The sequence below is a fragment of the Chionomys nivalis genome, chromosome 13 (genome assembly GCF_950005125.1).
Source record: "Chionomys nivalis chromosome 13, mChiNiv1.1, whole genome shotgun sequence".
Classification (NCBI taxonomy): domain Eukaryota; kingdom Metazoa; phylum Chordata; class Mammalia; order Rodentia; family Cricetidae; genus Chionomys; species Chionomys nivalis.
The window spans coordinates 43787159-43812188 of record NC_080098.1 but is presented as its reverse complement, the minus strand read 5'-3'; the positions used below and the strand labels follow the sequence as shown (position 1 = coordinate 43812188).

The 25030-nt window shown below is 43.1% G+C and overlaps 1 protein-coding gene across 3 annotated transcripts; it reads left to right on the top strand.

Moving 5' to 3' along the window:
* Positions 1-14669: 14669 nt before the first annotated feature.
* Positions 14670-24683, top strand: Gmnn (geminin DNA replication inhibitor). Of its 3 annotated transcripts, none has more exons than XM_057787914.1 (7): positions 14670-14778; positions 16131-16188; positions 18923-19000; positions 19680-19815; positions 22914-22996; positions 23224-23334; positions 24303-24683. In XM_057787914.1, the coding sequence occupies exons 2-7, from the start codon at positions 16138-16140 to the stop codon at positions 24468-24470; spliced, it is 627 nt and encodes a 208-aa protein (XP_057643897.1). In that variant the 5' UTR covers positions 14670-14778; positions 16131-16137; the 3' UTR covers positions 24471-24683. The 3 variants fall into 3 exon arrangements, with proteins under 3 accessions (XP_057643897.1, XP_057643895.1, XP_057643898.1); XM_057787912.1 differs by lacking the exon at positions 14670-14778 and adding an exon at positions 15131-15208; XM_057787915.1 differs by lacking the exon at positions 14670-14778 and adding an exon at positions 15381-15427.
* The last annotated feature ends 347 nt before the right edge of the window (positions 24684-25030 follow it).

The following is a 25030-nucleotide window of genomic DNA, read 5'->3' as shown; positions in this document are numbered from 1 at the left end:
AATCTTAGTTAAAAATGATTTAACCATTAGCTTGGAAGCTGATGGCCTCTGGGGGAATAAGGGCAAATGTGCTTGTCATGAACTGTCCTACACTGAAGTCTACCAAAGGGAATGTGTCCAATATTCCTTCAATTAGTACTCTCAGTTTTGTTCCTTGATCATTTATAAAAGTCTGCCAGAATATATGTTTCCTCTTTTCTACTGGAATTTTTGATTAATCCTATATGTTTATTCTATCATCCAGAGCAGTATGTTTTTTTCTTTTCCTTCCTTTTTTTTTTTTTTTCCAACAAGCACTGGATTTTCTAATTTTCCCGGGGAGGCATGTCCTCCACAGTGACTGGGAATGACTGGACCACATTTGACCTATGAGAGGCCCCTCAAGGAGTTTCCTGATGGTTCTGGGTACTGTTTTACCTTCAGCAGCTACATGGTATCTCTCTGACTCCACCTTCCTTCTTTCTCCCTGCATTTAGTTTAGCTTTCCCCACCCAGCTCTATTCTGCATTGCCTAGGCCAATGGCAATAAAAAAAAAAAAAAAAAAGTGTTCACAGCAGACAGAGGGAACTCCCATATCAGAATGGTGCTACCCACTTTCAGGCTGAGTCTTACAACAGTTAATCTCCCCTAGACACGCCCGTAGGCCACCCTCATTTGAGCAATCCTCTTTGAATCTCTCTTCCCAAATGATTCTAAGCTGTGTTAAGTGGGCAGTTAAAGTTAACCATCACAGCTGTGTCAACAGGAGCCACAGCAAATTTTCCCTTCCTCAGAAGGTGACAGCCAGGTGACTCCCAGTCTACCCATGGAGGCGAGCAGAACTGTCTCCTGACTCACATACCTGGCACACGATTGCTACTCAGAATTTGTTTGCTTTATGAAAGGGATAAAATGAAACACTTGACTTCGTGTTAAACATTGAAATAGATACCTGAGAAATGTTAATGTTTCTCAAGCCAAAAAAAAAAAAATGCTACAGAAACCTTATTCTGTTTGGAGGGAGACAAGAAACCTAGATGGCCTCTGTCTGCCCCTTCCACTCCAGTTATCCTGTTTATTTTAATATAGTGCATGAGTAGGGAGACAGGATGCATTCATCTTTGTTATGAAACTTCTAAAGAACAAGCTGATTGGGCGGTGGTGGCTCATGCCTTTAATCCCAGCACTCGGGAGGCAGAGGCAGGCGGATCTCTGTGAGTTCGAGGCCAGCCTGGTCTACAAGAGCTAGTTCCAGGACAGGAACCAAAAAAAGCTACAGAGAAACCTTGTCTCGAAAAAAAAAAAAAAAAAAAAAAAGAACAAGCTGGTTGTGGTGGAACATGTCTGAAATCCTAGTACACAGGAGGCAGAAGCAGGAGGATATGAGGTAAAAGACAAAACAGGCTGCCTAGGGAATTCGCGGCCAGCCTGGACTACATAGTGAGATACTGCATAACATTGTTTTTTGAAAGAATATTGCATAACTATGAACAAAGTTAAGTTTGGTCAGCCTTTGAGAAAAACTCAAAAGGACTGTTAACCAGAGGAGGCTTTCAGAGTCAAGACCTACTGTTAATTTAGAGAGCACTGCCACCTAGTGGACAGAAGAAAGTATTGGGATTAATGTTATTAAATTGGGACTAAATTTATAAGGACTTTTTACAGATTTTACCTTTTTTACAGGCATAGTAGTGGCAGTCCTTTAATCCAAGAGTTCAGGAGGCAGAAGTAGGCAGTTATGTATTAGTCTGAGGCCAGTCTGCCCACATTGCACGTTCTAAGTTCTAGGCTACACAGGGAGACCTGTCTCAAAACAACAACAACAAAAAAGGTTAAAAAATTATGTGTTTATGTGTTCATGTCTGTACACATGTGAATGCACGCATACACTGAATCCAGAAGAAGGTATCAGATCTCCTGGAGTAGAGTTACAGGTAACTGTGAGCCACCTAACATAGGTGCTGGGAACTGAGACCCACAGAGCAGTGGGAGCCCTGTTGTTTAGTAAGCCAACTATGTTTTCAGAATTCTCAGTTCCGTTTTCACCCAGCCCCCTGTACCATCTGCTTCCACCACCACCCCAAAGTCACATTTTCTTTCTTTTTTTTTTTTTTTTTTTAAATATTTATTTATTTATTTATTTATTTATTTATTATGTATACAATATTCTTTCTGTTTGTATGCCTGAAGGCCGGAAGAGGGCACCAGGCCTCATTACAGATGGTTGTGAGCCACCATGTGGTTGCTGGGAATTGAACTCAGGACCTTTGGAAGAGCAGGCAATGCTCTTAACCGCTGAGCCATCTCTCCAGCCCCCAAAGTCACATTTTCTAGTCCTATTATTTTCTAACTCGACTTCTTAAGGTTTTTTTTAGAAACCTTGTCTTGAAAAACCAAATAATAATAATAACAATAATAATAAAATAAAAATGTTTTATTTACTCCCGAGGGGCATGTGCACACAAGGAGGCCAGAGGACAACTCTGTGGAGTGAGTTCTCTCTTTTCACCTTCTCATGGCTTCTGGGTTAGGAACTCAGGTCATCAGGCTTCTCTGCAAAGACTTTACCCACGGAGACATCTCACAGCCTGCGGTTTCTCCTTTTGATGATGTTTGCTTTTACTTGGCAGGGAAGATGCCGTGGTCATGAAGATGGTTTTCCTAGGCACTCTGGTTGTGCTGACCCCCGAGATTTCCCCCAATGCAGGAAACTTGACTATACAATTTGTGGTAGTGGGGGACCACATTCAATCTTCCCTCAAGAGTAAATAAATGTAAATATTCACATGCCTTTTTAATTCTATTTACTATTTATTTATTTGTTTATTCTTTTTGGTTTGTTGAGACAGGTTTCCTTGTGTAGCCCTCGTTGTTCTAGAGCCCAGGCTGGCCTTGAACTCAGAGATCTGCCTGCCTCTGTTTCTTTAGTGCTAGGATTAAAAATGTACATCACCACCAACTGGTTCATATGTGTTTCTTATAAAAGAATTTTAAAAATCATAAACAGACACCTTTTAGGAGAAGGGATTTTTTTTTTTTTTGGTTTTTCGAGACAGGGTTTCTCTGTGGCTTTGGAGCCTGTCCTGGAACTAGCTCTTGTAGACCAGGCTGGTCTCGAACTCACAGAGATCCGCCTGCCTCTGCCTCCCGAGTGCTTTAAAGGCGTGCGCCACCATCGCCCGGCCTAGGAGAAGGGATTTTATAACCTGAATTTTTTTTTTTCTTTCTTTCTTTTTTTTTTTTTTTTTTTTTTGTTTTGTTTTGTTTTGAGACAGGGTTTCTCTGTAGCTTTGGAGCCTGTCCTGGAACTCACTCCGTAGACCAGGTTGGCCTCAAACTCACAGAGATCCGCCTGCCTCTGCCTCCCGAGTGCTGGGATTAAAGGCTTGCGCCACCACCTCCCGGCTTTTTCTTCTACATCAAAGCCAGGTGTAGTAGCATGAGCCTTTAATGCCAGCACCAGAAGTGGAGGGAGTGTGGGTGGGGTGGGGTGGGGTGGCACACACATCAATCCCAGCATGGGGGAGGGGGCAGAAGCAAGCACGCCGACCTCTGTGAGTTTCTAATCTATGTAGTGAGTTCCAGGACAGCAAGAACGATATAGTGAGACCCTGTCTCAAAACAACAACAACAACAAAAACAAAAACACAACTAAACAAACAAACAAAAGATGACATCAAGGGTCTTGGGAAGACGGTACAGTGGTTAGAGCACTTTTTACTCTTGCAGAGGACCTGGGTTTGATTCCTAACACTCACATGGTGGCTCACAGTCATTTGTAACTCCAGTTCCAGAGGATCTGACACGCTCTTCTGACTTTTCCAAGCCCTAGATCTAATAGATGAAGGAATAATGTCTTCAGAGCACTGACCTAAGGATTACTCAGGGAGACTATTATTTACTTGGCACCAGGCATGCATGCAGTACACAATATATACATTCAGGTAAAATACACAAAAATCCAAAAAAAAAAAAAAACTACATCCTGTTATAGGGCTATTAAAACGTAAACTGTATATATGTAAATATGTATATACATAACATTGTTTTTAAACATTAAAAAACCAATATTCTCTCATTCTGTTTTATGAAATTTTTCCTCATTGTGTATGTTGATTGTACATGATGCTGTTATATAAGAGCATTTTCTTTTTCTTTCTTTTCTTTTTTTGATTTTTCAAGACAGGGTTTCTCTGCAGCTTTGGAGCCTGGCCTGGAACTAGCTCTTGTAGATCAGGCTGGCCTTGAATTCTCAGAGATCTGTCTGCCTCTGCCTCCCGTTCTGGGATTAAAGGCGTGCGCCACCACCCGGCACATCAGAGCATTTTCATACAAGTATGCAATGTGCCTTTTGAACATATTCCCATATCATCTTTCCCTCTTCATTAATACTCTTTGGTTTTTCTGACAATCACACTTCTACTTTCATACATGTACATATACATACATGATTCTCTGCATATATGTAAGCTGGCCTCAAACTTTCTAAATAGCTGAAGATAACCTGAACTCCTGATCCTCCTGCCTCTACCTCTCCAGTTCTGGAATTATAGTAGTACACTACTATATCTGGCATTCATTTTACTTTTTCCACTTAAGGTCTTAGGAATTTCTCTCCCTCAGAGATCTCAATTCCTTATGACTCTGTAATATTTTATTGCTCAGACATACGATAGTTTATTTAACCCATATCTTATATGTCACTAAGGTGTTCCAATATTTAACTATTATAAATAATACTATAATAAATGAGATATGATAGATTATATAGATAATCCAAGAACTCAGGAAGCTGAGGCAGGAGCTTGAGAATAGTATGGGCTACATAGTGAATATATAAGCCAGGCCTGAATTACAGTGTGAGACCAAGTCTTGACAACAATATGTAACCAACAAAACAACAAATAACACTGTCAGATCCCAAGAAACTCCATAATGAGTCTTTTTCTGTCTCGCCAGCCAGCTCCCAAATAATGACATGAGACTTATTATTAATTATGAAAGCTTGACCTATATCTTAGGCTTGTTCCTAACTAGCTGTTATAACTTAAATTAACCCATTTATGTTAATCTACATTCTATCATGTGGCATTATCTCTCCTCCAACTTGCACCTCCTGTTTCCTCTCTGTTTCTCCTGTTGTCTCTGCCTTTCTTCTTTTCAGAGTCCTCTCTGTCCCTGGAAGTCTGCCTAACCTCTTCCTAGCTGCTGGCCGGTTAGCTTTTTACTCACCAATCATGGCAGTACATCTTCACACAGCGTTCAAATGTCCTGCAACAAAAGTCCTTTCCCTAAATCCTGGAATTTGACAAAAGCCATCGTCCCCTCAGGGACTTGGCAAGCTAGTTCTAACTTGCCAGAAGGAGTCCTCCTCCTCATTTTTAACAAAAGGAGCGCGTGGATCTCATTAGCATACGCCTGTGGCGCAAGTCAGCTAATTGGAGTCTCTGCTAACCTCTAGGCTCCCTCAGCTCCCACTCACAAGTACTCATTATATACATTACGTACTTTAAAGCCTCCCGCCCTGGCTCCCAGGCTCCTCTTCTTCCAGTCCCATTCCCTTAGAACCCTGAAGATTCACCCCCTCCCCGCTGTACTTCTCTCTGCTTTCCCTGAGAGAGTGCCTTCGCATCTGAAACTTTCCCCCTTTCACCCACGGAGCCGAGCCGCTATTTCTGCCTCCCTTGCATTCATCTGGTGCCAAAACCTGGGAAAGGCATGTATAAGACCCCTTCCAAGGTGGTCTGCCTCTCCTAATTGAACCAAATTGATGATTTTTGCCCTTTTGGTGCAGATCACTTGCCCACATTGGCTTCTGCCACCCACCAAATTCCACTTCTGTTGTGATTTGAATAAGAATGTCTCCCACAGGCTCCCATATTTGAATGCTTAGTCATCAGGGAGTGGCAATATTTAAAAGGATTAGGAGGTGAGGTGGCCTTGTTGGAGTAGAGGTGGCCTTGTTGGAGGAAGGTGTGTCACTGGAGGGGCTCTGAGGTTTCAAAAGCCCATTCCAGGCCCAGTGTGGTTCTCTTCCTGCTGCCTACAGATCCTGATCTCAGTCACTTCTCTAGTATGTGTCTGCTTGCATGCCACCATGCTCCTGACTGTGATGATAAGGAACTGAAACTTTGAAACTAAGCAAGCCCCAATGAAATGTTTTATTTGTTTTATTATTGTTATTATTGTTATATTTTTTTGAGACAGGGTATCTCTGTGTAATAGTCCTGGATGCCCTGGCATTTGTTCTGCAGACCAGACAGGCCTCGGATTCACTGAGATTTGCCTGCCTCTACCTCCTAAGTGCTGGGATTAAAGGCATGGACCACCACCACCTGGCAATGATTTATTTTATAAAAGTTGCAGTGGTCATGGTGTCTCTTCATGGTTCTAGGACACTGACTAAGACCCTTTAGCCCTTCTTCCCTTCATCTGCTCTCACCATTCATCTCTCCTTGCCCACTCAATGTCCTCTTTGTTTCTCTGGCCCCTCGAGCCTGCTACGCTCTCCTTGGTGCCCACCACGCGGGCATCTCTCTCCTAAGACACTTACCCCTCCTTCTGTTAGAACACTCCCTCTGGTGGAAGCCCTGTTTGCCACCCTTTTCCCATAAAGCCTTTCCCAGTCCACCTCTTAAGTTGCTTTTGTCTCTGCTTGCTCTTGTCACTCCAGAGCTTCTTGCTTTGTCTCTGTAGGACAACTAAAAAGTCACATCTGTGTGCCAGGAAGTTCTCTTGCCCTACATGGCTCCCACCAGAAGGAAAGGGATGCCTGTTCTCTGTGATTTGGGACATTTCTCTCTGATAGTCTCTCAGTCCCCTTGGGAGTGACCTGATTGAAATTCTTGTCAAGATGACACTTATCCTTTTTTGTTCCTTTTGCTGCTAATCCTCCTTCTTGGAGGTCTCCTACTGCCCTTTAAGGACATCTCCTTTTTGGCCATCTTTACCTCTTTTACTCTCTTGACCATGGGCTCTTCCCACTCAAAACCCAACCCCTCACCTCCACTTGCTTGTCTACTTGTGTCTCTATCTCCCCTCAGACTTAGCAATGTCATGAAGTCTCACCGCCTCATTTTACCGCAACACGGCTTGGCCACAAGACCAACTTGACTGTCAGTCTCAGTGGCCAAAAATTGGTACATTTGACTCCCAAATCCTCATTCATCTTGACAAACACTGCCAGACACAGGTCTGAATCTACCCATGTGTAGGCTTTCTCAGCTCTCCGTTCTCACCCTTCCCTCTGTACCTCACTCATGCTAAGTTCACCAGGTTCTCCTGGCAAAAGCCAAATCCCCTCCCAAAGCTGACTAGGCCTTGGAGCCCTCTGCTCTCACTCTTTCCAACTTCCATAAAGAGGATCACCCTTCAGCACTCTCTCAACCAGCTCCTTCTCCTCATCCTAACTTGACCGCAGCTGCCCTCACTCGTCAGCCGTACTCCGCACTGTCCACAGCACTGCCTGTGGCTCACACCCACTCCTTTACCGCTGGCCTTTATCCCCTCAGGGAAGTGGCAATCCTAACTGCCTACTCCACATCCCTTTATCTATGGCGGATCTCTCCCTGGTGGAGAGGCACTTTGGTTGTTTCTCTGGTGACCCTTTCAACTTCACCAAAGAGTTCAGCTGCCTTGACCAAACCTATTACCACACCTGACAAACACTGTCGCAAAGCCCTGGATGCATGCTGCTTTCCGCCAATGGCGTGCTCTTTTCGGAGCAAACGCCTGGAAATAGAGCAGCTAGGCCAGCAACAGTAATGCCAGAAATGGATCCTCGCACCAGCCAGGTGGCTCCACGGGGCTCCTAATCATTCACCTCTTACCAGAGATGCACAGGCACCTGTTCTGTTTCAGCCTCACCAAGAGGGAGTCCTTTCGGTTCTGTGGCTATGTAGAAACTGTCGCCATCCTTCAGGCTTAAACGAAGTGCGCTTATCATCCTTTGCACCAGGAATGTGAGGAACACTCCAGCTGGGCCAGTGCTCAGGGTCTCAGGGCTGAAAATGCATTGCAGCCTGTGTTGCTCCTGGAAGCGTCATTGGAAGATTTTTGTTTCATTTGCTTTGTAAACTCGTTGATTTAGGGCTGTGGTTCCCAGCAGCTTGCTTCTTCAAGACCAGTAAGAGAGTAACTCTGGCCTCTGGAAAGTCCAGACTGTTGACAGGCATCCTATTGATTAAATCAGGGCCACAAGAATAACCTCCCTGCTGATTAAAAGCAATTTCCTGATGAAAGACCTTAATTAGACCCATAAAATCTCATGGCTGTTCCTGTATAACCTAATGTAACCTTGGGCACAAGGCCAGGGAAAATGTGGAACATTTTAGAAGTCTGGCTGTCACAGTATGGTGTCAAGAATGTGTGCTGGTGGTGATATGCTGAGACATGTTTCTGTTTTAATTTGCATATCTCTGACTGAGTAGAGATGATTGTGGTCTTACAAGGTTAGGGATCATTTCTACATCTTTTTTTGTGACATGCCTATTTACTAAAAATTAATTAATTATTGTATGTGTATGTACCATGTGTGTACATGCATGTATATCATGGCATATGTGTGGAGGACAACTTAGTTAAGTTGGTTCTCTCCTTCCTTCCTTCCTTCCTTCCTTCCTTCCTTCCTTCCTTCCTTCCTTCCTTCCTTCCTTCCTTCCTTCTTTCCTTTCTCTCTGATGTGGGATTACCCTCTGGATGCTGTGAATATGCCTTATTACCATTGGTTACTAAATAAGCTAATTTGGCCTATGGCAAAGCAGAATAGAGCTAGGTGGGAAAACTAAACTGAATGCAGGGAAAAAGAAGGCAGAGTCAGACAGCTGCTATTTAGCTACAGAAGGAGAAAGTCATCAGAACCATGCCAGTAGGCCACAGCCTCGTGGTGATACATAGATTAACAGAAATGGGTTAATTTAAGATATAAGAGCTAGCTAGGAATATGCCTATGCTATTGGCTAAATAGTGTTATTAAAATTAATCTAGTTTCTGTGTGATTATCCAGATCTGGGCAGCTTGGAAATGAATGAGCAGTCTTCACTTACATCTCTCTCTTTCTTTTTGAGACAAGGTCACTCTGTATAGCCCTGGCTGTCCTGGATCTCAAAGAATAAACCAGGCTGACTTCCAACTTACAGATTCACCTGCCTCTGCCTTCCCGATGCTTAGACCAAAGGTGTACACAACTATGCCCAGCTACTAATTTTCTTTCTTTCTTTTTTTTTTTTTTTTTTTTTTTGGTTTTTCGAGACAGGGTTTCTCTGTGGTTTTGGAGCCTGTCCTGGAACTAGCTCTTGTAGACCAGGCTGGTCTCGAACTCACAGAGATCCGCCTACCTCTGCCTCCCAAGTGCTGGGATTAAAGGCGTGCGCCACCACCGCCCGGCCCTAATTTTCTTTCTTAAGTGATGTTAGTTAGATACTGTCCTAGTTAGCGTTTCAATTACTGTGAAGAGACACCATTACCACGGCAACTTTTTTTCTTTTGATTTTTTGAAATAGGGTTTCTCTGTAGCTTTTGGAGCCTGTCTTGGAACTAGTTCTTGTAGTCTTGTAGACCAGGCTGGCCTCAAACTCACAGAAATCTGCCTGCCTCTGCCTCCTGAGTGCTGGGATTAAAGGTATGCACTGCTACTGCCCAGCTAATTGTTTTTTTTTTTTTTTTTTTGGTTTTTTGAGACAGGCTTTTTCTGTAGCTTTGGAGTCTGTCCTGGAACTCACTCTGTAGACCAGGCTGGCCTCAAACTCACAAAGATCCGACCATGGCAACTCTTATGAAGAATAACAGTTAATTGGGGTACAGCTTTAGAGGTTTAGTCCATTATCATCATGTTGGGACATAGTGGTGTGCTGGCAGATATGGCGCTCGAAGAGCTGAGAAGTCTACATCTTTGATCCAAAGGCAATAGAAATGGACTGAGACACTGGGCATGGCTTGAGCATATATGACTCCTCAAAGCCCACCTGCACAGTGACACACTTCCTCCAACAAAGCCACGCCTCCTAATAGTGCCCCTCCCTATGAGTTTATGGGGGCCAATTCCATTCAGACCACCAGAGACACTATTTCATATGTTCAAAAGACATCTTTATTTTATTTACATTTTTTGAGATTTTGTTTTTTTATTTTATGTGTATGGGTGATTTACCTTCGTGTGTGTCTGTGAATGAAGTGTGTGCAGTGTCTGTGGAGGCCAGAGGAGGGTGTCATTTCCCCTGGAGCTGGAGTGACAGACAGCTGTGAGCCGCCAGGTGGGTGCTGGGGATAGAACCTATGTCCTCTGGAAGTGTTCTTAACCCTTGAGTCACCTCTCAGTCACCATCTGCATCTCTAAAAACTATATTGACGCTTTGCTCGTTTCATTTGGAGAGAAAATGAAAGTGAAGTGATTAACAAACTAGGGCAGGAAAATACAATTACAAGCTGAACCTGGCTAGGCGCGCAGCTGAGTGACAGAGACGGTGACTCCAGCACTCAGGCAGCCCAGACTGGCAGAGCAGGAGCTGGAGGTCAACCTGGGGCTACAGAGCGAGGCCCTATCTCAAAAGACCAAAATTGAAAATGAAAGGGGAAAAATGAACCTAGGGGAACAGTCACACCTCTGCTACATGATCTATCAGTGCCTCTCAGCTCAAAGTCCTTACTTTAGCCATTCAAAAACTGATCTGGGTGGGTCTCACTGCCAAATCTCGCCATCTGAGTTAGATTCCTGAGATCACAAGGCAGAAGGACAGGACAGACTCCTGTGGGATTGTCCTTTGACACCCGCCACACACACACACACACAGAGAGAGAGAGAGAGAGAGAGAGAGAGAGAGAGAGAGAGAGAGAGAGAGAGAGAGAGAGAGAGAGAGAGAGAGTATTGAACTCTTATTTTTCCCTTTGCTGCTAGTGCTGACATTTTGCCAGTAGAGGGCGGAGGTGAGACATTTTAGGAGAAGATAGGGATGACTTCCTGCTTCTGCTCAACTTCTGAAATGCACCAGGATTCCACAGTTGACACAGATGACAGGGACTTGCGTCTCCCTGGGCACCAGGTCGGTAGTGAGCACAGGCAAAACACTGTTGAGAAGCCTCTGGGCCTGATGTGGTGATGCCCACTTGTAATGGTAGCACTCAAGAAGCTGAGTAGGACTATTACACGCTATGTAGCAAGGAACAGACAGACACAGACATCCACACCCCATTGGGCTGGCAATGTAGCTTACTGGTAGAGCACTTGCCTGGAGTTCTACTAACCCACTCACCATCAAATCTGTTAAAGTCATTGTTCGTGTTAATGACAGCTTCTTAAGACCTCATTGCACACATTCCTCGTGTTCATGCTTCTCTACAAACAAAAATGTTGGGGGGCAGAGCAACGTGATTTCCTAATTGGCAGCTATTTATCTCTCCCTGGCCACATAGGCCAGCTTCAGCAAAAGGACTGTCACTCAAATGGGTAGTGCTCATCAGCCCAAGCTCCACTAAAGCCTGGAGACATAACAGTCTTCACAGCGGATAGACCTGACTTCCTTTGTGTGTGTGTGTGTGTGTGTGTGTGTGTGTTTGAGACAGGGGTTTCTCCGTGTAACAGCCCTGGCTGTCCTGGAACTTGCATTGTAGACCAGGTTGGCCTCGAACCCACAGAGATCCGCCTGACTCTGCCTCCTGAGTGTGTGCCACCACGGCCAGGCTAATAGCCCTGACTTCTAAAGGTGCAGCAGTCACAGGTACAACTGCAGCCGGTATTTTGTTTTGTTTCTTTCTTTGAGAAAGGGTCTCTCCACGTAGCCCTGGCTGGAACTCACAGAGATCAGTGATCAGCCTGCCTCTGCCTCAAAGGTGTACATTAACATGCCTGGGCATGTAGCTCGTTTTTTTTGTTTGTTTGTTTTTTTGTTTGTTTTTTTTTTGAGGCAGGTCTTCCTCTGTAGCTTAGGCTTAACCATGTAGCCAATGCTGGCCTTAAATTTGTAATGATCCTCTTGTCTTTCCCTCTTAGGTTCTAGGATTACAGGAATGAGCCACCATGCCCGCCTTTTCTTTGCTTGTCTTTGAGATCAGATCTGGCGTGAGGCTTGCCATGTGGACAGGCAGGACTTGAACTTGCAGTGATTCTCCTGCTCAGACCCTAGACTAACAGCTGGTAACACTGGCCGGTGTTGACCACCAAGGACTCCCCAAACGTGGGTCGCAGCTGGGCTTCCTAGGCTCACTAGAGCTGTAGAGCCTTAGGGTTAAGGCTCTGGGTACTGAGGACTGTGCAGCTTTATAGGGCATCACTGGCTGCTAGCCCCTCCTCCTCAGCTGCTGCAAAGCTCTGAGCACAAAGAACTCGGATTTCTGTGCTGGAGGAGCACAAGGATGACAACTAATCGGTATCAGTGACAGTAGAGGGCAGCAGTCAGCAGCTTCTGGCCACCCTACCCCCGGGCAGCTTTGTAATAGAATGCTTCCTCTGAGATCTTCCCTGTGAAGAGCTTTCTCTGGTACCCTGAAAGGTTATTGTCAAGTTCCACAGAGCATATATTTCCAGAAAGTTCCATGGGTAGGGTCCCACAGGGTATGCAGTTTCTCCAAGGTCTGGATCTCACGTTTAGGTGGAAAGGATAGGAGTTGTTCCTTATATCTTTTCTTTTCTGTTCTTTGTTATGTTTACCTATTTGGTGTGTGTGTGTGTAGGTCGGAGGAGAACTTGCAAGAATCAGTTTTCTCCTACCATGTGGCTCCTGGGTCATGGTCTGTCTCGGTAGTAAACACTCCATTTGCTCAACCATCTCCTTAGTCCTTTTAGATTCTCTTTTTGGCATTTTAAAATAGGGTCTAACTACATAGCTCAAGCTGACTTCAAATTCAAGACTCTCCTGCCTCAGCCTACTATGGAGATTAAAGGCGCGAGCTATCACACCCAGATTCATATTACATTCTTCAGGAGAATTTTCTTTTAAACCGCGGAGTAGCAGCCAGGCACTAGTGGCGCACGCCTTTAATCCTAGCACCCTGGAAGCAGAGGCAGGCGGATCTCTGTGAGTTCAAGGTTAGCCTAGTCTACAGAGTGAGTTCCAGGACAGTCAAGACTACACAGAGAAACCCTGTCTGGAAAAAAGAAACAAAAACCCCTTTGGGTAGCAAGACTGATGGATCCCCACTCTCAGGCATCCTTCCTCACCCAGACCTGAAGTCCAGATCTCATTAGCGCATGAGTCGATGGGAAGTTATGGGTGCTCCAAGGGCAGATCATACATGCAGCTCCTCTGGAACTTGCCAGGGGATTTGAGAGGTGATCAAGTGATAACTGGTAGGACCATAGAATCCAGGTCTTTACTCATGGAAAAAGGAATGTTTTTCATTTAGTAGGATTTGTGCTGGTTAAAGGGCAACAGCATGTGTGAGATAGTTGCATGTATATGAAAGTTTTGCTTGCATGCATGGAATCTGCTGCCTCATGCTCTTGCTACCATGCCTTGCCCACCATGGTGGATCGTACCCTCCAATTGTGAGCATGAACAAACCCTCCCTGAAGCTGCACTTCTCAGGTATTTGTCATAGCAGCAAGTAACAAACACATTGACTTTTCTGAGCCTCTAGACCATTGAGAGTCCCTAGACCCAAGTTCTGTTTCCTTCTAATAAATAGTTATTGGCTAATAAGGCAGGCCCTGGACTTAAGCAACCATATCTGCGTATCTGCGTTCTGTCTATGTAACCTGGCTGGCCATGAACTTAGGATCATCGGGCTGTCTATATTTTTTAGTATTCAGGAACTCCTTTTCAGAGACTTCCTGTATTGCATTCCTCCTTTTGTTTTCCAGATTTATTGATGTGTAATTTCCATTTTTAAAAACTTCTGCATATGACTGTGTTGCCTGTGTGATTCACGTTCACCCTGGTGCCCATGGAGGCATCAGATTCTCTGGAACTAGAGTTATGGATGGTTGTGAGCCACCATGTCGGTGCTGGGAACCAAACCCAGGTCCTCTGCAAGAACAAGCACTTAACCCATGAGCCACCTTATTAACCAGTTGAGGTATAACTCAAATACAGTAAAATTCATGCGCTTAAAATTTCCTCAGCTTCAACTTTTTGTTAGCCTGGACTGGGGCCATGCTTTCCCAGTATTGACACTGTGACTTTCTGTTCTAGCCATCACATTTCATATATTTATTTACTTCATTTCATGTGTGCAGACCTGTCCATGGGTGTAGGCATGCATGCCTGCATGTATGTATATTAAAAACTAAACATACGCTGTGGGGTGGTGGCACACGTCTTTAACGCCAGCACTCAGGAGGCAGAGGCAGGTGGATCTCTGTGAGCTTGAGGCCAGCCTGGTCTACAAAGATCGTTCCAGGACAGCCAGGGTTACACAGAAAAACCCTGTCTTGAAAACAAACAAAAAACTAAACAAATAATACACAAATAAAATACCTTTGAAAAATATATGTATAGTCTGTGTTTGCCGCCAGTGAAAGTAGTCCTTTGTCCTCCCAGCAGAGTACCTGTAGAGGACTGAAGTCAGGAGCTTCCGGCAGAGGGTCAGAAGGTAAGGAAAGAGGACAGCGACCTCTAGCCAAGAAGAACCCTAGTGACCTCACCCAAAGACTACAGGCGCCGCGGCCGACTGCGCAGGCGCACGGAATCCATGGGCGCGGTGGGCGGCGGCAAGAAGCAATTGGCTGGCTGCCGAGGCCCCACCCCTCATTACGTCAGCTACCCGGTCAGTCCGCAGGTTCGGGTCGTTCTGGCGCCGTTGTATTCGGCGTGCTGCCAGGGGGTCGTCCCGCTCTTACGCTCGTCAGGAACGGAGCACCGTGGCCTGTGAGTCCGAGGACGCGGGGGTGGTGGTGGTGGGTGAGAGCAACTCCGGTAGCGGGGTCACCCGTCTGGCCCGAAGCCAGGCCTGCCTCGATAGCCGCGGGAAACCGGCCGGGAGAGGCGAGGACCTGAAGGGATCCCAGTCTCGGCCCGTAGTCTCGGCCCGGCAGCAAGGCAAAGCTAGGCGAGCTGAGAGGAGGGGCTGCGCCATTGCTGGGGTCGGTTTTGGCGCGCTCTGGCGTTCGCGCTTCCTATTGGCTGGCGCGCGTCGCTTTGGGCGGGGCTGGCGCTCCCGGGAAGGTTTGCTGAGTCTCAGGGACGCGGTTTGCCCGGGGACTGAGCTGGGTCCCTCCGGCCCGCTCTAGGCAGCTGCAGACGCTGCTGCTGGGACAAGGGCATTGAGTCCTGCTCCTTCCATTCCAGTGATGCCAGTGTAGGTGACAGAGGGTTCTCCTTGGGCCCTGTCCTATGCTCCTTACTAATGATAGCGGGATCTTGGGCCATTGCCTGCGTTTTGGGAAACATTGCCCAAGCCTGGGCGTGGTAGTGCTCAATCTCCAGCACTAAGGACGCCGAGGCCGCAGGTTCTAGGTCACTTTTGCCTACTTAGCTGTCTCGAAAGGAAAGAAGAAACAGATCGAGAATCTCTCGAGTGGGTTTTCGATAAGGTTTTATTAACATGAAATAGAGTAGAAAATAGAAAATGGAAGAACTTCACACTGGGTTATAAGCTGTTTGTATTTGCATGCATGTGTGGGTGCTGGGACACAATGTAAATTGTTAATTACATGTAAGTAAGAGAGGAGTTGGTATTAAATTTGCTATGTAGCTGAGGATGAACTTGAATTCAGTTTCTCTGGCTTCCCAGCTGCTTGTGCCATTAGGCCTGGTTTATGCTGTGCTAGGAATGGAGCCGAGCTTCAAGCCATGCAGTTATGCATTCTGCCTGCCCACTGAGAGACATCTTCAGCCAAAAGTTCTTGGAATTTTCTTTCCTCTTTTTCTTGGGGGGGGGGACAGGATGTTGGCTATGTAGCCTAGGCTGATTTGGCACCGTATTTCAGGGTCGCAGCCAGGTGCCACCATAACAGGCAGGATGGTGTTTTTTAGGGTAGATCTGAGCCTGCTTAAGTGTCTATTTTGATTTTTCTGGTGCCCCTTTCTCAGATCTTCCGAGATCTCTGTATTTTGTACAGGACACCAGGCCATTCTATCAGATAGTGGTTCTGCTATAAAGCAGTAAGATTTTTGTGGTGTAAATAATTTTTTAAAAAAGTCTAGACTCTACCTTTAGATACAGACCATACTGGTTTTAAATTGCTTGTTTGGTTTTTTTTTTATGTGTGTATTGACAGCTGAAAAATGAATCCCAGTATGAAGCAGAAACAGGAAGGAGCCCAGGAGAACATGAAGGTGTGTAATGGAGCACCCTTAAAATGTGCCTGAATTTGTTCGTTTTAATTAAGAGGTAAAGTCTTGCCGTGTTGCCCATGCTGACCCCAAACTCCTGGACTGAAACTATTTCCTCAGCCCTTAGAGGGAATTTAAATTCAGGACTCATTATCAGAAGTTGGAAAACTGAGTGTACTCTGGCATATATTTTGGGGAGAGGGTGTGCTGGGTATCAAATTATTTTCTGAAAAGATTAAGGTTTAAACATATGAATGAAATGTGGAATCTAGAAGTCTGTTATTAATGTTATTTTAATGTGTATATTATTATACACATAAGGAAATGAATGTTATAATAGTATACATCCCTTGGGTTATAGTTTATAAAGCTTACATGTATAAAGTAGAAATCCTGGAAGTGGCCCTTGTACGTGTGTGTCAGCAACTTAGTGGGCTTCTTTGACCATTATCAAGATCCAACATTTAGTTTTATTTTCTTCTGTTTAGAGACTTGATTAATCTGTAATCTACATTATATCTGAAATGTTGTTGTAATATTTGTTCTCATGGTAGTTGGCATTTGTCCCTCGGTTAAATAGTGACATAATAATCAGCAGTAGAAACTTTACCGTGGGAAAGGTGAACTCTGTGCTGTCAAGTACAGTAACTTTCTCACGCTGGTGTGGTGTCATGTTCTTGCTAACCTTGTTTGAGTATTCACCGTTGTTTGTTATCCCATGGTGCCAGTAGCACTAATGATTCTTTTTTTTTTTTTTTTTTTCCTTTTCAAAATAGAACTTACAAATCAGGAAATATATTGGGGCTATTTCCATATTTTAAAGAAGACAAAATTTTATTTTTAGAATAGTAACTTAGCGATTTTAGAGGGTTCTTTGTGGGGGCTGGGTTTGTTTCGAGACAAGGTCTTACTATGTTGCCTTGGCTATTCTGAAACTCAGAAATCTGCCTGCATCTTGAATACTGGGATTAAATGTATGTGCCACCATGCATGACTGTTTTTCTTGTTTACTTATTTGTCTTTTGAGATAGGGTCTCAGTATGCGATCCTGGCTAGTGTGGCACTCACTACATAAACCTCAGACTGGCCTTGAACTCAGAGCTCCACCTGCCTCTGCCTACTTAGTGCTGGGTGGTATTATAGGCTTCCGCTACTTTTGCAAGAGTGTTTTGATTTGTCTAAAGCACAGACATTTGATCAGTGTCCTAATCATGGACTTGTAGCAGAATGGCTTCTGTTGTCAGGTGATAGTTGAGGAGGGGCTATTCATTATTTACGCATGCACTTGCTTCTACCTACAGTGTGTTCTAGAAGTTATATTCCTGGTGCCAGGCATAGTGCTATGAGCCTTTAGTTCCAGCACGCGAGAGGTAGAAGCAGGTGGATCTGTGTGAGACCACGGCCAGCCAGGGCTATACAAAAAGACCCTGTCTCCAGTTAATTAATAAGTAAATAAGTAAAACTTATATTCCTGGGCCTGTGAGATAGTTGTTGCCAAGCCTGATGACCTGAGTTGGATCTCTGGAATAAATACAGTGGAAGGAAAGAACTGACTTGCAAGTTGTTCTCTGATCTCTGTGCATGCGTGTGTGCACGCACAAGCAAATATAACAAAATATTTTTAATTATATTTCAATATTAAAGTTTGTATTTGATCAAACCAGGTGGTAGTGGTGCGCACCTTTAATGCCAGCACTGAAGAAGCAGAGGGGGGCAAATCTCTTAGTTGGAGGCCAGCATGGTCTACAGAATGAGTTCCAGGACATCCAGGGCTACACAGAGAAACACTATCTCGAAAGAAACAAAACAACACCACAAACCACTATGACCAAAAACAACCTGGAGAAGAAAGAGTTTATTTCAGCTTTCAGGTCTCTGGTCACAGTCCAGCATTGAAGGAGGTCAGGACAGGAACTTTAGGCAGGAACTGAAGCATAGGCCACAGAGGAGCGCTCCTTACCTGCTTGCTTCTCCTTGCTTGCTCAGTTTGCTTTCTATGCACCTCAGTACACCTGCCCAGGGATGATAGCACTGGAATAGCTGAGCTCTTCATTCCATCATCAACCAAGAAAATGCCCCCATGATTGCCTATGTTCCATTCTTCCATCAGCTGAGATTCTCTTCCCAGATGTGTCCTGGTTTTTGACACAAACCAACCAGCAGTATTCTTTTCTTTTTTGATAAAATGCCCATAATGTTTGAGAATATTTAGAGTTCTTACATGAATTATTTTTATTAAATAAAAATATTTTGTGGAATCACTAACCTTTTCTCTCAGTGTTTATCTCTTTTGTAAAGTATAATGTTTATAAATCCCAGTGTAGAAGATTTTTTTAAGAATACAGTTAGTTTTTAATTGAAATTTTGTCATACATCATTTGAACTGTCATTGCCACCATAGAAAGAGTTAATGTGTGTTTTAACTAAATAAGATGGGTTGACAATGATTACAGCAAGACTACGAATGAGAAAAGTTATCTGTGTGTCTGACTTGGGTGATATGACCTACTTATTAATGATTTTAATAACTTTAATCTTGGGAAATAAGTTTGCTGGTTGATTAAGCCAACATCTTATTCCAATATCTTATTCTAATACAACATTGTGATATATATTATCTTATGTTCTTAGTGGGTTTTTTAACTCTCAGATTATAGTAAGGCCCAGTCTAACTGTGTAGAAACTTGGAAAATAATCGTATAGCACTAACCAGATAATGAATCATCTTGACTTCTAGAATAGTCCCGTCCCAAGGAGAACACTGAAGATGATTCAGCCTTCTGCAGATGGGTCTCTTGTTGGCCGAGAAAATGAGGTATGTGTCAGGGCTAGAGAGGGAAGAAGGGAAGAGGGAAGCATTAAACAGTTCCCACGGTTTCTTAAAGTACTTATTTGTTTTAATTGTAGCTAAACTTTAAAGTCCAAATAGTTGCTGCAAATAAATTTCTAAAATAATATTATAGATTCTGGTAGATTTTTAAAATTTACATTTACGGGCTGAAGAGACAGCTCTGTGTTTAAAAGCACACATTAGGTCTTTCAGAGGACCTAAGTTTGGTTCCCAGTGCCTATGTCAGGCCGCTCACAACTGTCTGTAACACCTCTTTAAAGGGGTGGGACACCCTTTTCTGGCCAAGGACTGCATTCAAATCCATAAACGCACACAGATATAAAAATGTAATTACAAATGCAGTCTAAAAATATTACAACTATTAATTTTGTGTGTGGGTATGTAGGAGCATGTGAGTGCCGTAGTACACAATTGAAGTCAGGTGACAGCTTTCAGGAGTCTCTGTCACTGTGTGGGTCACGGGGATTGAATGCAGGATGGCAGCCTGGGCAGCAAGTACTTTTATCTGATGAGCCATCTCACCAGCCCTGTTTTGGTAGTTTTGAATTGTATAACTTAAAAAAAAGTTCTTAAATACATAAATAACTGAACAATGTAGCTTTCTTGTTTACCAAATCTAAGTAATTTAGCATTTCCATCACAGTTGCCAAAAGGCTTGTCCAAAAGGAAGCTTTGGAATGACCAGTTAACATCCAAGACTTCAAGCTCTGGTTCAGAAAGTAGTGAAAATAAAGACGTTGGAGATGTCACCCAGGAAGCATTTGATCTTATGATTAAAGGTACGAAAAAAGAATATAGCCTTGTCCTGAAAGTTACGGTGGAGGTCTATTATTTGGTGGGGTTACTGTTTGATAATTTAATATTTTGTATTGTAAATAGGCAAATACTCCAAATTTGAACACATGAACTATTTGTTTGGCAAGACCCCGATATGGGTAAGATATTAAAGAACAGGACAGTGACTAAATTGACATCTGTGAGAGTGAATTGCATTGGGATTTTACAAGACCTGGAAATGGGCTTTTTACAAGAAAAGTGATAATAGAGGAAGGATTTGAATATTCCAAGAGGACACTGATAGGACCAATAGGAACATCACTGGGGAAGGGGAGATAAAGGTGAAGGGAAATATACATTATAGCTTGTTTATTTTTTGAGACAGGGTTTCTCTGTGTAGCTCTGGCTGTCCTAGAACTCACTCTGTAGACCTGGCTGATCTCGAACTCAGAGATCTGCCTGCCTCTGCCTCCCTAGTGTTGGGATTAGAGTCATGCACCACCTCCTCCCTGCTGAAATACACTTAATTAAAAGTGTATTTAATGGGCCGGGCAGTGGTGGCGCACGCCTTTAATCCCAGTACTTGGGAGGCAGAGGCAGGCGGATCTCTGTGAGTTCGAGACCAGCCTGGTCTACAAGAGCTAGTTCCAGGACAGGCTCCAAAACCACAGAGAAACCCTGTCTCGAAAAACCAAAAAAAAAAAAAAAAAAAAAAAAAAAAAGTGTATTTAATGGGAGAGTAGTGGAAACCAGAAGAGAAAAGTGATAATATGTTATAATCGTTGTGGTGGGCTTTTTTATTTGGGGACACAGTCTTACTCTGCAGCTCGGACTATCCTAGAACTCACTGTGTAGCCCCGACCTAGCCTTGAACTCAGGCAGTCTTGCTTCAGTCTTGCCTCGCTGAAGAGTACAGGCTTGAACTGCTGCACCTGGCTTACTGGGGAGACTTTTCCTCTGTATTGGTCAGAGGTCATGAGAAATTGAAGCCTAGAGAAGTTCATTGTCTTGTACAAGGTCAGTCACAGCAACTTTTGGGTTTGTTCTGAGTTTCCTGGGATGTTGTAAGGAAGTTTAGAAGCATAAAGTACTTTTTTTTTACAGGAAGGACAAAATTGAAAATGGTTGGTCTACTGGATAGAACCACAGCAGCTTTGTAGTACATTCAAAACAGGACTTGTAATGTTTGTACCCGATAAGGTTAAAATCAGTCAAGGGTTAGTTTTATACACGTCAGAAATGCTGTTCATACAGTCATTGGTGATTGTAGATCATTAATCATAGAAAGTACCAGTATAACTATGAATATATATATCACTAGAATTAAAAGACCCACACAGATTGCCTGAATTTTGTTAAATCTTTTGTTGGTACTGTATTGGTGTACTCTTGCGAAGAAAAATCTCCTATGTATTTTAGAATGGAGCAAATGAGTATGTTGGTGTTGGGAGGCAGGTTCTTAATAGGGTGAATGAAAATACAAATGTGGGGTGGAGAAGGGAAGGATGAATTGTTGAATTGGTTGGGAGTATTAGTATAAATTGATTATTAAAAACCCTTCCACTTGTCGGGTTGGGGGTGGTGCACGATTTAATCCCAGTGCTTGGGAGTCAGAGACAGGCAGATCTCTGAGTTTGAGGCCAACAGGCTCCAAAGCTACAGAGAAACCCTGTCTTGTAAAACAAACAAGCGAACAAACAAACAAATCCTTCTACTGAAAGCAAGAAACATACCAGATATCCAGTTCTTGGTCTGTAAACACTATTCTGCACTGAAGCTCTTGAGGAAATGGCTGACCGTAGGATTCCAGTATCCAGGATACTATATAGAGTGATCCTTACGTCTCATATCAGAAAATAAGGAAAAATGTTGGACATGTTTAAGGAACAGATTTAATTTGAAGAAATGAACACTGATTAAATGTGTGAAATTTTCAGCCTCAAAATGACTAGTGGCAAGAATGACTTCTAATTAAGCCGGCCATGGTGCCAAACACTCGTAATGCATGCTGTCCAACGTAAAGACAGGATCACTTCAAAGTCATTCTCAGCTATTTATCAAGTTCAAGGCCAGCCAGCCTGGGATATATGTCTCAAAATAAAAACAATGACAGCATTGCTCTTGGTACGGTGAAGGGAAAAGAGCATATGAATCTGTAATGGTAACTAAAGAGAAAATGGAATAGGGAGAATTCTTTTCAAAATCACATCCACAGTAGTTATAGAAGATTAAAGCAAGAATCTCCAGTAGAGTTAAAGTTGGTTGGGGAACAGATTAACCAACTCAAGTTTTGCTCCCTAGATCTCTTGTTACCAGGGAAAACAATCTCTACAAGGGATAAATTTGGTATATGGCAGCCAAATCAAATGATCATATTTTATATTCAATATTGTAACATTTTAGTGTGTATTCCTGATAATACACTGAAGACACTGTGCATTTTGCAATATTCCTGCCAAAAATGTTGAGCCTGAAACAAATTCAAAATTAAGCACTCTATGCAAATTAACTTGTCTAGACGTTCCTTTTTTTTTTTTTTCTTTTTTGATTTTCGAGACAGGGTTTCTCCGTAGCTTTTTGGTTCCTGTCCTGGAACTAGCTCCTGAAGACCAGGCTGGCCTCGAACTTACAGAGATCCGCCTGCCTCTGCCTCCCGAGTGCTGGGATTAAAGGCGTGCGCCACCACCGCCCTGCTTGGTCTAGACCTTTCAAAGGTAACACTATTGGTGCTGACAGTATAGCTCAGTAGTGGTAGAGTCCCTGTCCCCCATAAAGGTCAAATAAAAATGCATAAGCACAAAACAAACCTTGTAAAATGTTAAACCGTATAGGTAATACATCTGCACTTAATTTTCTTCTGTTGCAATTCTTTTCAAGGATTGAAACTCTGATATGTTGGGGGAAAAATAAAAATTAGGTTGGAATTTTTCAATAGAAATAAATGACTGAGTTGTTTATAGCAGTAAGTTTTGTGTTTTTGAGATAAGGACTTACTGTGCAGTCCAGGCTGGCCTCAGACTCCTGAGTGCTAGGATTAGAGACATGTGCTCCACCTCAGCCAGGGGTTTAAAGTTATGTAAAACTTTATGATTCATTTCAGAAAATCCATCTTCTCAGTATTGGAAAGAAGTGGCAGAACAACGAAGGAAAGCTCTCTATGAAGCACTTAAAGAAAACGAGAAAGTACGTATTGAATTCGTACCATTTAAAGGGCTCTGGTAGCGTTCTTTTTCACTTCAGCATAGTTGGACTGGTATAGACTAGCTTGAGTGTTGGTCCAATGTAAGTTTGTCTACATGAGCAAAATGAGTCCTGCTGTTTTACTGCATGGGTTTGTCAGTGATTTGATTGGAGGGTTCTGGAGATCAGAGCAGATCTATGGAATACTAAGCTTTATTTTCATTTTATAGCTTCATAAAGCAATTGAACAAAAGGACAGTGAAATTGCCCGCCTAAAAAAGGAGAACAAAGATTTGGCAGAAGTAGCAGAACACGTACAGTACATGGCAGAAGTAATTGAGGTAGGTAATTCCGTATTCACTGGATTCAGAGTCATGGAGGCGGTGTTTGGTCAGTGAGTGTTCAGTCTGTAATGAGATTCCCAGCACCACTGAGTTTCTTGGATAGAGCAGGTTATTTATCCTGTCAGGATTTTATTTTCCTTACCTATAAAATGGTAGTGATAAGCCCACATCTGAGAAAGATGAGAAAAGTTACTCCCTTGCACAGTTGACGCATTTCTAGGTTCTAGTTCATATAAGCATATCATCTGTCAGTTAGAAAACAAATAGGCTTTATTTGACTTTAGAGTTGGGAAATAGCTAATGTGTTTCAAAGTCAGCCTGATTTCTCTGACTTTACCAGGCTTTACTTGATAAATGCTCTAAGCCTTTTTTGTATTTACAAAGCAAATCCATCTTACCAATGGAAGAAAGCTTTCATCAACCTTCTTGCATTAAATTACTGCCTTAACATTAGAACCATGGCATGTTGTTATTTTAAGGCTTTTTGTAAAAAATTATTTTTAATTATGAGTGTGGCCTGGAGTGAGAGTTACAGACACCTGCTATGGGTGCTAGGAATAGAACTCTGGTCCTCTGGAGGACCATGATCTTAACCATTTGAGGCGTCTCTCCAGCCCTGCCTTGACAATCTTTGAAGTACTGAACTAGTTCTCTGTATTGACTTTAAAAATATGGTCCCCAACTGGGTAGAAATTAAGAACATACAGTTCTGTGGTTTCAGAGAAGTACCAGTTTTAATTGTGCTTTGGAAGCAGCTCAGTAAGTGCTTTAAACAAACAAAACCCAGCAAATTGATAACTGGACTTTGCTGATATGATGTGGTACTGTGTAGACTTTGATATAACACTGTAAGTGAATTTATTGGGGGTATTATAACATTGGTGGGTTGCTCTATCAGTATACTGATTAATAGTGGGTTTCCGTTTCAAGATTTTTACAATAAATTGCTGGTTTTTCCTTAAAAGAGGCTGAGTAGTGAACCTCTAGATAGCTTTGAATCACCGGATAGTCAAGAATTTGATTCTGAAGAGGAAATTGTTGAGGATTCTGAAGTGGAGGACTCGGAAGCTGGAACACACGCGGAAGAGCCTGTGTCCTCCTCCACGGATGACAACCATGTACATGAAGTGTGAGATACACTGCCAACCTTGCCCTTCAGTCCAGCTCTTGGTAAATTAACTATAAGATGCAAGTACTGGGCTCCACGTTTGAATCCTGGGGCTAGTGCGCATTAAAATACAGATAGTATGTATTTTTAATCTGTTGTTTTATGTAAATAGCTTTTTCATTTTCTCAGTGTCAGATGTGACTTGTGTATATTAAATAAACTTCAATTTCCTGTTGAACACGGTATATTTTGGAGACTTCAGTGTATCCAATTTGTAAAAAATGCACCTGTTTCTATAGTATTTTATTATTTCACTGTTGTAGACATGGGAAATGAACTCTTGTCTGGAGCTGATCTGATTTAAGATAAACTCTGTTTATCTGGTCTCAGGATCACTATGAACACTGTTGATTTTCATATTTGCATATTCTTAGTCATAGGAATATGAGTAAGAATTTGAGTGAAGTGTCTGCTTTTCTAAAACTTCCCCAAGTGAACTTGATTAGTCAGGTTAAGGCTTGCCTAACTGGTAATGTCCTGTTTTGAACCTTCCAAGCCATCAATACTGGATGATCGGGATGGTCC